General features: G+C 40.8%; 1 protein-coding gene across 6 annotated transcripts in view; it reads left to right on the forward strand.

Annotated features, from left to right (window-relative positions):
• LOC100079997 (solute carrier family 22 member 15-like) overlaps positions 1-13,596 on the forward strand; it is an 87,350-nt gene that overhangs the window by 12,959 nt on the left and 60,795 nt on the right. For 5 of the 6 annotated variants that reach the window (XR_003757932.1, XR_003757934.1, XR_003757933.1 and 2 more), the window contains exon 2: positions 3,733-3,879. The exons of the other annotated variant lie outside the window; for it this stretch is intronic. Coding sequence is in view for 2 of the 5 variants with exons in the window: in XM_029060963.1 (XP_028916796.1) it covers positions 3,733-3,879 (147 nt within the window). In the remaining 3 variants the exon portion in view is untranslated. The remainder of the gene's footprint in view (positions 1-3,732; positions 3,880-13,596) is intronic. 6 annotated transcript variants of the gene reach the window in all.

The following is a 13,596-nucleotide window of genomic DNA, read 5'->3' on the forward strand; positions in this document are numbered from 1 at the left end:
CGTGTCTGCCCCTGGCCTGGAACTCCCTCCTTTCATATCTGACAGATGATCACTCTCCCTATTTTCAAAGCTTTATTAAAATCATAGCTCCTTCAAGAGGCCTCCCCCGATTAAGCCGCTCATTTCCCCTACTGCCCTCTCCCTTCTGCTTCACCTTTACTGTTTTGATTTGTTCCCTTTTAGTGGCTTAGTACTCACTCCACCCTCAGCCCCACAGCACATATGTGTCTGTAACTCTTTTATTATATTAATGTCTGCCTCCCACCTGGACTGTAAGCTCCTGAGGACAGGGAATGTGCTTACCAACTGAAATTTTACTCTCCCAAAGGGCTTAGTACGGTGCTCTGCACACAGTAAGCCCTCAATAAATACAATTGATTGATAGATTTTCTAGTACTTGCAACTGAGTAGTGGTCTATATTTGGAAAATTTCAGAAAACAGGTATACACTGTAGCTATACTTCAGGCTCATAGTTGACAGTATTGGTGGGAAGATTTGATTTCATTGGCATAGATGAGCATTGCTGATAAGATCAGCGCAGGACCTCTGCGCTGCTTACTTGCTCCTTCTTTCATCCTCCCTCCCATAGAGCACATATGTACATATGCATATATCTGTAATTTATTTATTCATTTATATTAATGCCTGTCTCCCCCTCTAGACTGTGAGCTCAGTGTGGGCAGGAATGTGTCTGTTATATCATACTCTCCCAAGTGCTTAGTACAGTGGTTTGCACACAGTAAATGCTCAGTAAATATGATTGAATGAATGATTAATGGTCTTTCCACGTAAAGTCTGAGAATGATGCAGGTACTGGCCACTGTGTGTGAGTAAAGATTGCCCCTTGCTTCACACTGCTAGCTCGTTACCTACATTTCTTGCTGCCCTTTTCTTTTCCCTCACACCAAAACAGTCCTTCCATTTGCAGTTGCTGTGCTGCCTTCTCCCCACTGTCTAGTATTATGTCATATTGGTTGAGGTTTTTGTTTCATTGTGTTTTTTAAAAACATTCCTTCTGTCTACCCTGTTTAGAGTTAGCTCATTTCAGCTCACCATAAAACAGCTGGTGGAGTGTCTTTCTGTTATCCATTCTTTTCACATGCCTTGCCTAATGGACATGTGATGGGACAAGTTTTACTTCAGTTCTGGTGGTCTGACTGCGTTCCAGAGTCTCATTGTTTTGATCGTGTCTTGCCTGTCGTTGTTAAGCAATGCACGTAGGTGGCATTGCTGGAACCGTTCCAGAAGTTGGATGTGGCAATTTGTGGTTATTCCAAGTCTCAATAGCCATGAAGAAGATTGAACACTACAGTTGCTCAATTAGACCTTCAGTTTAGCCTAAATGTTATTATCATCATCATCATTATTATTATATTTGTTAAGTGCTTACTGTGGTGTCAAGCACCATTCCAAAGTTCTGGTGTAGAAATTAAGAATATCAGGTTGGATAATGTCTCACATGGAGCTCACAGTCTTAAGTGGAAGGGAGAACAGATATTGAATCCCCATTTTACAGATGAGGAACTGAGCGCATAGAGAAGTAAAGTGACTTACCCCAAGGCCACATAGAAGGAAATTGGGCATATGTTTGATGCCATATTGGCACATACTGAGTGGCCATACTAATTTTCTTGATTCAGTTCCCCCTTCTAGACTGTAAACTCACTGTGGGCAGGGAATGTGTCTGTTTATGGTTATATTGTACCCTCTCTAAATGCTTAGAAAAGTGGCTCTGCACATAGTAAGTGCTCAATAAATACCATTGAAAGAATGAATGAATATCGCCTTCTCTGTCATTGCATCATTGGATGATATACCTCGTTCAACTTCACCTTCAGCTCTGTGTAAAGCAGTCAATAAATAGTGGCTTTTTTTGAGTGCCTAGTCTGTTCACAGCACTGTACTAAGTGTTTAAGAGGGTAGAATAGATGTGATAAACACTATCTCTAACCTCTAGCAGCTTGCACTCTAGTTGGGGAGACAGACATTAAAATTCAGATAGGGGTAGCAGCAGAGAGTAAGGATATGTACAGAACTGCTAAAGGGGAGGGCTGAGTATCAAGGGGCTTAGGGAGTAGGAACTTAAGTACATAGGTGTCACAGAAGGGAAGAAGAGGTTGAAAACAGTGAGTTGATAGATGAGCTCAGTCTTTTTAAGACTGTCAGTTCATAGATCATATGCCAATTTCCTTTTATCATTACTGTGTCTGAGAAGTGGCTCAGTGTCATCCAAAGGATCATATTGGAGTACTCATCCAAAGCACAGTCATTAATATACAGTAGCTAATAATTAATAATGATGATAATGCATTTGTTAAGTACTTACTGTGTGTCAAGCACTCTACTAAGCACTGGGGTAGATTAAAAAATGAGTCTTACATGAGGCTTACAGTCCCATGTGAGGGAGAAGTGAGAACAGGTATTGAATTCCTATTTTGCAGGTGAGGGCACTGAGACCCAGAGAAGTGACTTGCCCAAAGTCACACAGCAGGTAAGGTTAAAGGGAGGGCTTCAATTATGCTCCCAGCCCATTGATTTGATATCATTTCCCAAAGGACCAACTTCCAGAGACCCTGTTACATCTTCAGGCAGGGCTGTGCACAGTAGGTTGAACATCTCTGAACCTAGTTCAAAGCTCAGGTTTAACTATTAACCTGAAATGAATGGTACTTTCACAGTACTCTGACTTCCTCTGTTTCTCTTCTTCTCCACTCACTTCCCTCTCCTCTTGGTCCAAGGAATCCATAATTGCCTTGTTTCAAAGTTCATGTAAACAAAAGTATCCACAATTCTTACAACCTAGAGTTCCATTGCCCACCTACTCTGCCTTGCTCTCATCTCTGTCACCGTTGACCCCTTGCTCATGCCCACCCCCTTGCCTGCAACTCCTTCCCCATTTACATCCTCCCATTCACCACTCTCCCCATCTCTGAAACCCTTCCACACTTCCACCTGGAAGTGTCTCTGGGCTAAAGGGATGTCTGGTCTCCGTGGCAACAGAAGCTGACAGGCCACTAGAGTAGCCACAGAGGTGCTATCAGGAAGGAACCTGGAGCTGTGGCATTCTAGTTGTGGCTTCTCTAGCAGTTTCTTGCAGGAAGGAACCTGGAGACAATAGAGAGCAGCCTAGCGGGGGCATAGCCAGGTCAAACCTAGCCAGCTTCCCACCATTTTGGGCAAGGAGAGAGGACCAGGTCATCAAAAACTCAGGTATTTGTTTACTGGGGTCCTGGCTGAGACCCCATAACATGTTCCCGACCCATCTCCAGCTGTCATTGGCATTGCCACACAGCTTGACCAGGGCCCACAGGAAGCCCGGCTTTTACAAAAAAATCCCTGAAACAACCCACCCCCTGTAGATTGGTGAGGCCAAGAGGGCCTGGGGAAGCAGTGGTCCAAGGGGCCAGATCTGGGGTGCAGAGAAAGTTTCTAGGAATAGTATAGGGAGAGGGACAAAGACAGGTGGGTCATGGATTCAAATCCCACTCTGCCACTTTATCAGCTGTGTGACTTTGGGCAAGTCACTTAACTTCTCGGTGCCTCAGTTACCTCATCTGTAAAATGGGGATTAAGACTGAGCCCCACGTGGGACAACCTGATTCCCTTGTGTCTACCCCAGCACTTAGAACAGTGCTTGGCACATAGTAAGCGCTTAACAAATACCAACATTAATTACAGTGGTTAATAAATACCACTGATTGATGGATTGATTATGTGTTTGTTTTTCAAAGGTGTATGTGGCCTGCCAGTCTGTGCTCATTGTGTTGGTGGGTGCGGTGCCAGAGTATCATATCAACCAGGAAGAGAGTCCTACTAACCAAGAAGAACTTGCCAAGCATGTCCAATTTGCAGATAACTTTACATCTATAGTAACTGAGGCAAGTATAGAAACTTCAATCAGAAAATATGATGGATCATGGGTACTGGGGCCATTCACTTGGGTTCTTGGCTTTTGTGGCTCTTCAAGATGATCAGGTCAGCATTCTTATCTCATAAGGTGGACACATAAAAGTTGCACTCTCCATTTGGTCAAGGATATTAGGAATTTCTGAATACATGGAAAGGTCATTTGGTAAGTAATCCTGGAACTGTGTGCTTTTTCAACCTGAGTGTAATAAAGTTGAAAATGTTCTCTTGAGAGGCATAAATTGAGCCAGTTTTATGGTAAATCACTTTCTAGGTACTTTTAGGTATTCCCATTGAGTTTTGAACTCTTCATTTTTGAGATCATCTTATTGTCACAGGTAGTAGTGATTATAAGTAAAATTGGTATTTCTGAGGCACCTACCAAGTATATTAAGCACTGGGTAGACAGGTGGTATTCAGATCATACATAGCACCAATTGTAATTTGGAAAATTTATCGTATCCCACTCAGTCTGAAGAGTTATTATAAAGCTTGAAATTCCTATGAGTAAAGATTTTGGAAAGCAAAAAATTTTTATAGATGAAGATAATGTAATATTTTGTATTTATATAGCATCTCCCTTCTGAGAAGCGTAAATTCAGCGAGCATGTATTTTGAGCCACATCCTACCATATGTGTGAGAGAGTGAGCATAATAATATACCTGACAGGAGGTGCACTTCAAGACATTTTGAGAGTTTAGTTACCAACCCCCTAAGTAATATCCTTGGAACTCCACTAAAATTTATACAACTCCTGAAGTACCTGATCTATAATCCAGGGCTACTCATTCGTTCATTGGTACAAATTCTGTGATACAAAATGAGGGACACACACGCATGATTATTAAAAGATGTATCTCAAAGTGGTTGCCCTATTACAGGTAAGGTACACATTTTATGCTTTTTTACTGTCATGAATTGAATATAATTTAAAATGAAACTCTGCTCCATCTCATTACAAGCAGACCTATGTGACCTGTGTGCAGAACACTATACTAAGCACTTGGAAAGTACAATATAACAGAGTTGGTAGACATGTTCCTTGCCCATAAGGAGCTTACAGTGTAGAGGAGGAGTTTCAATCTAGAGGCTTACCAATGCATTTCTGCATAAATTGGTCATGCCTGCCTGTTACTGGAACTGTATGCATTCTCTGTCACCCCATGCCTCCCATAGGATGACTTTGGTGCCAGGTTTTGTACACACAAACTCTATGACTTGTCCTTGGAAAGAGTTTTCTTTTTCCCATAGGACAGTGTTATAATGTAGAACTAAATTTTCCTGCTAATACCTAAGGCAGACACAGTGGAGGGTAAAAGCCATCTTGAGTTAAAAGTAGAGGTTTACACTTTCCTAGTAGCCTAGTGGAAAGAACGGAGGCCTGAGAGTCAGAGGACCTGGGTTCTAATTCTGGCCTGCTGTGTTACCTTGGTCAAGTCATTTAACTTCTTTGTGCTTCAGTTTCCTCATCTGTAAAATGGGGATTAGGTATATGTTCTCCTTCCTATTTAGATTGTGAGCTCCCTCTGACAGGGACTGTGTCCATCTGATTATCTTGTATCTACCTCAGTACTAGTGCAGTATTTGGCATATACTAAGTGCTTAACAAATGCTATTATTACTGTTATCATTATTATTAGGACATGAGAGACAATGTCACTATCCAGGATTGATTTAATGTTTTCATTTTATAATAACTGTGTAATGAAATTAGGGAGCTTAGCATGAACTATAGACATGCTCATTGGCCTATATGCTTGATTGATGTTTTGTAAAATTAGATCCATCCCCTTCCTTTCAGAATATATATCCACTCCATAATGCAAAATATGAATATAACACTAGATCTCAATAGAATAGGGACAGAGTACTTTGAGAGAAAGGTACATTTCAGTAGACTCCCTTAAAGAAAATGAATCACTAAATATATTGCTACATTCACAGCCTAGGCTTAATGTATGTCCATTTTGGTGCTTTCTTCAGTATGATAGGTTTGGGTTATTATTTTAAAAATTGTGTGATGAAAATATCTTCCCAGTTAGATATAGTGCCTAAGAGAATGCTCTTTTCAATTTATAGCTTGTCTTCCCAAGTACTCAATATAAAACTTTATACCCTCAATGTAAAAGCATACCACTAAACTGTTTCTGCTCTGTACTTTTGCTTCTTCACTAAGCCTTCAGTTCTTCTCATCTGGACTTTTATATTAAGGTGCCAGATTTTTCTACTTTCCCAAGTCTGTTCACAGAAGATGAGGGTCATAAACAGTGTCACTTTTGGGTCAGGCCAGTGGTATGGCAAGCCCAGAATTCAGTCTTTGGCTTTGGCAACAGGGTGTTTGAAGGAATATTGTTTAGGGATGAGTTATCTCATATTTCCCCTCCTCAAGTCTGACTTTCCTTCTGGTACCCAGTGTACACTGCTTGTCCATGAATTTTACCCAAATCCCTTTTGAACTTTTGGTGTTGTCTACCAATCAGTCAATCAATCAATGATATTTACTGAGTGGTTGTTATGTGCAGAATATTGTTCTAAGTGCCTGAGAAAGAGTCCTAAGTGGAGGAGACCAGACGATGGTCTTTCTGTACAACATCCCAAGAGTAACAATTGCCTGACAATTTGCCACTTGCTCTGGAATGAACCAGAACATCCCCCAAATTCCTATTGGCCTCAGGGGAAAGACAGCCCACCTAATGTTTTGACTGTATCTCAGTGACCTTATCGGCCTTTCTCTTTCTCCAACTCACAGCCACCGCCCTCTGAGAGAAATATGTAGGGTCGGGGTTTCTGCCATTGTTCACTAGGCACCCCAGGCAGGAATGTGGTTAGTGACCTCATGGCCATCGCCAGGCTTGGTTCAACAGGTTCTTTCAAACTGTGTCTTGTGCTTGAAGAGAGGTCCTGAGCCCGGGAGTTTTCCCACCATATTATTCTCAACTCATGATTTCATGGTGAAACTCATGTCGTGATACCATAATAATAATTGTAGTATTTGTTAAGTGCTTACTATGTGCCAAGCACTGTTCTAAGTGCTGGGGTAGATACATAGGAAAGCAGGTTGTCCCACGTGGGGCTGACAGTCTTAATCCCCATTTTACAGATGAGGTAGCTGAGGCACAGGGAAGCTAAGTGATTTGCCCAAAGTCACACAGCTGACAAGTGGCAGAACCTGACTCCCAAGCTCATGTCTTTCCACTAAGTCACACTGTGTTTGCCCTGACAAATAAAGGAGCCATAGCCATCCTTTCAACTTCTAGAGGAAACATAGTACCCCACTTTGTGGCCTTGTGTTGCAGGCTGCTGTAGCGAGTTTTCTGGGGTATGCTTTCAGCCTGCTTCCTGCAATGTCCTCATAAACAATCAGAGCAGTCCAGCTTCCCTTTGCCCCACTTCTGCTTAATGCTCTCAGCCCCACGATACACTCAGGCTTCATTTCTTCCTGGTGCCGGCTCTGGACTAATGTGAACCCCAGATCTGACATGGCCCAACAGCCACACCCTTTTTCAACAGAAACACCTTTTGCACCTTTTAAGCTTTTGCCTGGGAATTTGCAATGGAGATGAACTATTTTTAGGTAGATACCTAAAATAGGTAAAAGTCTTGCAGAAAAAAAGTCACGATCTTAAAAAATCACTTTATTTTAAGGAACTTAATTGGCTCGTGGACATAAATGCAGTGCATAAAAATTCCACAGTCAGAGCTAAATGGTTTAATGCTGAAGAAATGTATTTTCAAACAGTAAATGCCTTATAATTTGGATGGGTATGGTGGTTGAGTAATCTTGCTAATCTTGGAAAATATCATAGAGAAAATGTAATTTTAGATGAAACAAAAGGTAAAAAATGTTGAATAGTTTTTGGTCTAATTTCCTAGAGTGTTACAATAGTTTTTCATACCCATTCTTCTAAATGCATAGATACTAAACTCTCCAAGATGCAGAAAAATGGCTTGTCGTCAGACCAGAGCTATGACCATGCAGTTTCCTTTTCCCATGAAAGGGAGCAGCAATGAGTGGGCTTCTGGGTTCCATGGTGGAGGAGACAGACGCTCAGATCGCCTCAGCAGGTGGGATCCCAACAAGACTTGGGAATCTTCAAGGGGACAAAGAGCCAAGCAACAAGCCCACAGGGCTGTATGGCCTACGTGGGATGGAAGAAGGGCATTGGAGTCAGAAGGACCTGGGTTCTAATCCCAGCTCTACCACCTTTGTGACCTTGGGCACGCGAGTCACTTCACTTCTCAATGCCTCAGTTACCTCATCTGAAAAATGGAGATTGACTGGGAGCCCAATTTGGGACATGGACTGCGTCCAACTTGATTACCTTGTATCTACCCCTGGCACTTATTATAGTATTTGGCACATAATACACACTTAAATACCATTAAAAAAAGAAAAAGGAAGGGGAGGAGAGCAAAGCCAAGAGTCTGGGACCCCAGAGGAAGCAGATCCAATGAGATGGGGATGGGGCTGCAGAGGGTGGGAAGATGGAGTTCCTGGGTCCCCAGTGGGAGCTTTAGCATGGTGGTAACCCCTGAACCCTGAAGTCTGCAAAACATGGCTGGAGCTCCTAGTGCTGGAGTAGGGGCTGAGCAAGGTGAAGCCTGACTAAAATCACAGAACTGTGCCATGGAGCGTGTTTGAGAAGTAAAGGACATTGATTAGGTTGAGCTAGAGGGACGCCATGAAAATAGTGTTAATCAAAAGAGCATTAAAACAAGTATATTATATTGCCCCTAGGAAATGATGTTAAGGTGAAGTAATGTCTTCTCAAGATACAACCCCCCCCCAGAATAATATGAATATATTTGGAGTGATAAAAATACAACAAATATAATGACAAGATCCAATAGCAATGCAACTATAGGCCAGTAATAAGAATTTATGAATTACATTTTTAAATGTAACTTCAATTTTCAGAGAGTTACCTTTCATGTCCTTCTCAGTAAAGAGAGTACTGATTTTCTATGATTAATGGTGAATTAGAGAACTACATTTGTTGGAATGGAGTTTTAATCTCTCAATTCGGGTCAAATACTTCAGAGGTTGAGGGGGTGAGGAAGGAGGGAAGTACTCTAGCCGAGGTAAATTTTACCCAAGTTGAAAAACCAGAGTGTTATTTTAAAGTTGAAAAATACTACAAAAACAAACAAACCAGCATTAAAATTTAATGCTAGATGAGGTGTTTGTAATGGGGGATTCATGGTGATTGTTTCTACTACCTGGTGACAGAGCATGAAGGGTAACAGAGAAGACTGAGGTTTTTCTTTTTTGGTAGATGGGATTGTTCTTTGTGTTTTAAAAAAAGGCTCCACAGAAGGTGATGGTTTTAGCACCAGTGGTATGTCTGAAAAAAACACATTTATGACCAGCTATCCTTTCCAGATTATGACAGATTGGAAAGCAAAAGTCTGATGTTGTTGTAAAGAGGGAAGATGTCTTCTGAAAACCGTGTTAACTGGTCACTTTTCTCTTGAACTGTGCTTCACTGAGAAATTAGTATTCACTCAGTGTGGGGACAGTGACTATCCAGAAGCTCTTATTAATGATAATAATAGTAATAATGGTGGTACTTGTTAAGCACTTATTATGTGCCAGGTACTATGCTAAGCACTGGAGAGTACAAGTAAAATCAGTTAGACATAGTATCTGTCCCACATCTACCTCCAGTCTTTATTCCCATTTTACAAATGAGGTACTGAGGCACAGAGAAGTTGAAGTGACTTGCCCAGGATCAACAGCAACAAGTTGTGGAGCTGGGAGTTAGAACCCAAGACCTTCTGACTCCCAGGCCCGTGTTGTGTCCACATAGGCCACGCTACTTCTCTACTCATTCCAGACACATGGTATTCTCATGTGTCTCGTGGTGTCATGATGTACTGAGACAGGTGATTTACTTTGTGTTCCTTTGCTTTGTCTTGGGGTTCATAGAGTGTAGGTGAAGATGTGGCAATCTGATGAGCTTTGTTTTGGGGTGAAGAAGGCACGATCTGTAAAAGGGGGTCACTGGGACATTTCAGGTGTTACCATATGGTGCTGCTGTTTTAAACTTTCGGGGATCCCGCAGCTAGGAGATGTGATTTTGGGTTGCCTTTTTAGTGGTGGGTTTGGGTTGAGTTGAGACATTTGGAGCCCTTGTAGATGGGAAATTGTAATGTAATATATTCTGTAGTTTACTGCAGATGAGATTGATGTATATTTTTTCATCTTCTTTCTTTCTCCCATGTCTTCAAAAGTAATAAAACCTCAAATTGTAAAGAATTTAAAAGAGAGGGAGGTAAGAATTTAAACAGAAAAGTAGTTTATGGAAAAACAGACTGTATCCCCACCAGAACTTTATCGTTACCCCAGCCAATGTGGAGAACCAAGCTATACTTTTCTAAATTTGGAGAAAATTCCTGTGGAATTTGATAAAAAATCACATTCTTTCTTCCATTTTTTCCATTTGTTCACTGGTTTCCCTTATGTGACTGTTAGGATGAAGAAGATTGTTCTTCGTTCAAAAATGGCCAAATGACCACCTGAGGAAAAATTAAAAAAGAAAAATTACACAAGACTGTGGGTGACATATTCTAGATATTTAGAAAGTCAGGAAATTTAAAAAGTCCCCACAATAATTTTTATTATTTTTCTTGAAGTACAGAGAGTTTCTTGGTTTGGGGGTCTGATACCTTTAATATGTGAAGATTTAATTTGTAATATTCTTGAGGGAAGCATTTAACTTTAGATTTCCCTTTTTTTTAGTAATGAACTATATATTGGGATCCCCTGTTCTAACACTCTTCTGTTAAAGCCTTTTCACATTAGGGCTACTGAACTTATTTCTTGCGTTTTGCTAAAGTACTCCTTTGCTTTATGAAACTCTCTGGGTGGTGGTGAGGGGAGGGCAGGTAAGGCTGTAGATCAGGATGGTGTCCCCTTGCCTGTTTCCCCTGATTCCCTCACCATAAACCTGGACCTTCTCCAAAAAGGAGCATTCAATTCATTCAATCGTATTTATTGAGCGCTTACTAAGCAGCTGTAGCAAGGACTCAAGATCAGAGGAGAAGATGTAGAGAAGCAGCATGACTGTAGTGGATAGAGCACTGGCCTGGGAGTCAGAAGTTCATGGCTTCTAATCCCGACTCTGCCACTTTCTGCTGTGTGACCTTGGGCAAGTCACTTCACTTCTCTGGGCCTCAGTTACCTCATCTGTAAATTGGGAATTGAGAATGTGAGTCCCTCTGGGACAGGGATTGTGTCAACCTGATTTGCTCGTATTCACCCCAGTGCTTACAACAGTGCCTGGCACAAGTAAGCACTTAACAAATACCATAATTATTATTATTATTATCATTATCAAGGGGCTGGGCTACTGCAAGGAGGCTGGGCAGTGGAGAGTAGGAGGGGTTTTGCAGGCTCAGATAGTTATATTTGAGAGAGGAGATGGGGTAAATGGTAGCCATATAGTTAAGAGCTGGGCAGAGGGTCAGGACCTCTTGTCAGGGCGATGGGGCTCACCCCAGGATTTGAGCTGCAGGAAAGGGGTAGCGGGGGAGCCCTTGGTGAACAGCTGGATAAACGTGCTGAAAGACTCCGAGACCACTTAGATGGGAGTGGGAGGGTTCAGGATTATTGGGCAGCTTGCAGGCTGATGCCTGTTTGAAATGATCCAAATTAGAGCTGGAGCTCTAACAGAATGTCTGGGAGGGAGTGGCCTGGTGGATAGAGCATGGGCCTGGGAGTCAGAAGGGCCTGGGTTCTAATCCCTGCTTTGCCACTTTTTTGCTATGTGTGACCTTGAGCAAGTCACTTCACTTCTCTGTACCCCTGTTCCTCATCTGAAAATGGGGATCAAGACAGGGAACCCTATATGGAACATGGACTATGTATTACCTGATTAGCTTGTATCTACCCCAGTGCTTAGTACCATGCCTGGAGCACAGTCAGTGCTTAAGAAATGCCATTTATTTTTTTTTAAAAAAGAGGGAATGTAAAGGGAAGACAACAAAAAGGAGCTTGGGGGAGGTGGGAAGGAGGAGGGAAAAGGAAGAGATGTTGAATGCAGATCCTCACAACCTCTACTCGGTCTTGGGAACATATTAATGCACTTTATATTAATTTCTATGGGAAACTACTTAGTCTAGAGCTTTTTGTATTTTATTCTGTTTTCATGAGAACCGATTGAGTGTTAAGTGGGAAGCCTTTGTATTCTCTGAAATCTATATAAAGGTCAGAGAAAATTGAGAGAGAAAAGTTCTTGTTTTTAATCTTTATCACCAATACTAACTGTTAAAAAAAAAAGCCATTCCAACATCCTAAAGCTGAACTGTAATGATCTCCCCTTGTTGAGTCACCAACCTTCTTCTCTTGACGTCTCTTAATTCAAAATTTGATCACATGATGAAGAGCAAATCTGCTCACAGAGCGAGTTTGCCTTCATCATCATCATCATCATCATCAATGGTATTTATTAGTCATCAGTGGTATTTATTGAATGGTTATTGTGTGCAGAGTATTATACAAAAAGCTTGGAGGTTTACAGATTTGTGAGCCTGGATGATCACACCTGAGTTTGCAGGTATGAATGTGTTCTCATTTTATGTGTCTTTTTCATTTAAATTGGATTATTTTAGCTTTTATTTTTATGGCTCACAAAAAAATCTATATCACAAGTGCTTATTTGATACTACTCCTCTTTTACAACCTTTGCAAATAATGACAATAGCCAAAGGTACACTCTCCATCACATAAATAATGGCATTAAAAACTTTGCATAAATTAGGCATCAAATCTCATTGTCAAGCCAAAATTTAACAGTGTTTAAATCCTGGCCAGGAGGGAAGGCTATATTAGAGCATTTAGAATAGCCATACAAGAAATAACCTTAGGGGCCAGTTCCCCAAGGAAACATAAAACTCATTCATGAAATTGGGAGAAGGGAAAAAAATAAATAGCAATTGTACACTTAAAAGTGAGCAAATCTTACAGAGATCATATTTTTAATTACATGTCAATTAAATTGATGACAGTGGAGATATTGATAAACCATCAATACAAATGCACTAAATTGATTGAAAGCAACCAGCATATAATTAGTTTGTCTTTATGGGGTTTTTAAATGTCTTAAGCCCAGCTGGCAGTGAGAATTTTAAAAACCTGTTGTACATCAGAGAGGTAGTTCAGATGCAGGTAGCAGGGCATCTCAAAACTAAATGGCTTTAACCTATTAAACATCTTAAATTTTTTTTTATCCTTAGGTTTAATCCTAATAATAACGTGATTTGGGGATAGAAAGCAGGCTATATCAGTGAAACCCATAAGCTCCAGGAAGGTGGCAGAGTAAGGTTCAATTTGAAAGTAAAATAACCAAAAATTTCAGACAATATCAAATTTGTATATTTCTTGAAAGATATTAAATAGAATTCATCCAAACTTTGCTTCTGAATACAAAATAGGTTGAGTTAAAAAAACCCACAAAATATTTATTATTTAGGGATCCAACCCTCCCACATCCATATTTTTAGGCATGATTGTGATTTTAGGCATACTGTTGTAGTTTAGCTTTTTGTTTAATTAATACTGAGTCTAATGCTTCAGTTAGTCTTGAGGTATAGAACACTGTAGCCATGGAATTGTGTTGGGAACATTCCTGCTTTTCAAAATATGTTATTATCAAGTGAATCATGTTTTAATAAAAGAGAAATAAAC

Source organism: Ornithorhynchus anatinus, chromosome 3 (assembly GCF_004115215.2).
Source record: "Ornithorhynchus anatinus isolate Pmale09 chromosome 3, mOrnAna1.pri.v4, whole genome shotgun sequence".
NCBI classification, from domain to species: Eukaryota; Metazoa; Chordata; class Mammalia; order Monotremata; family Ornithorhynchidae; genus Ornithorhynchus; species Ornithorhynchus anatinus.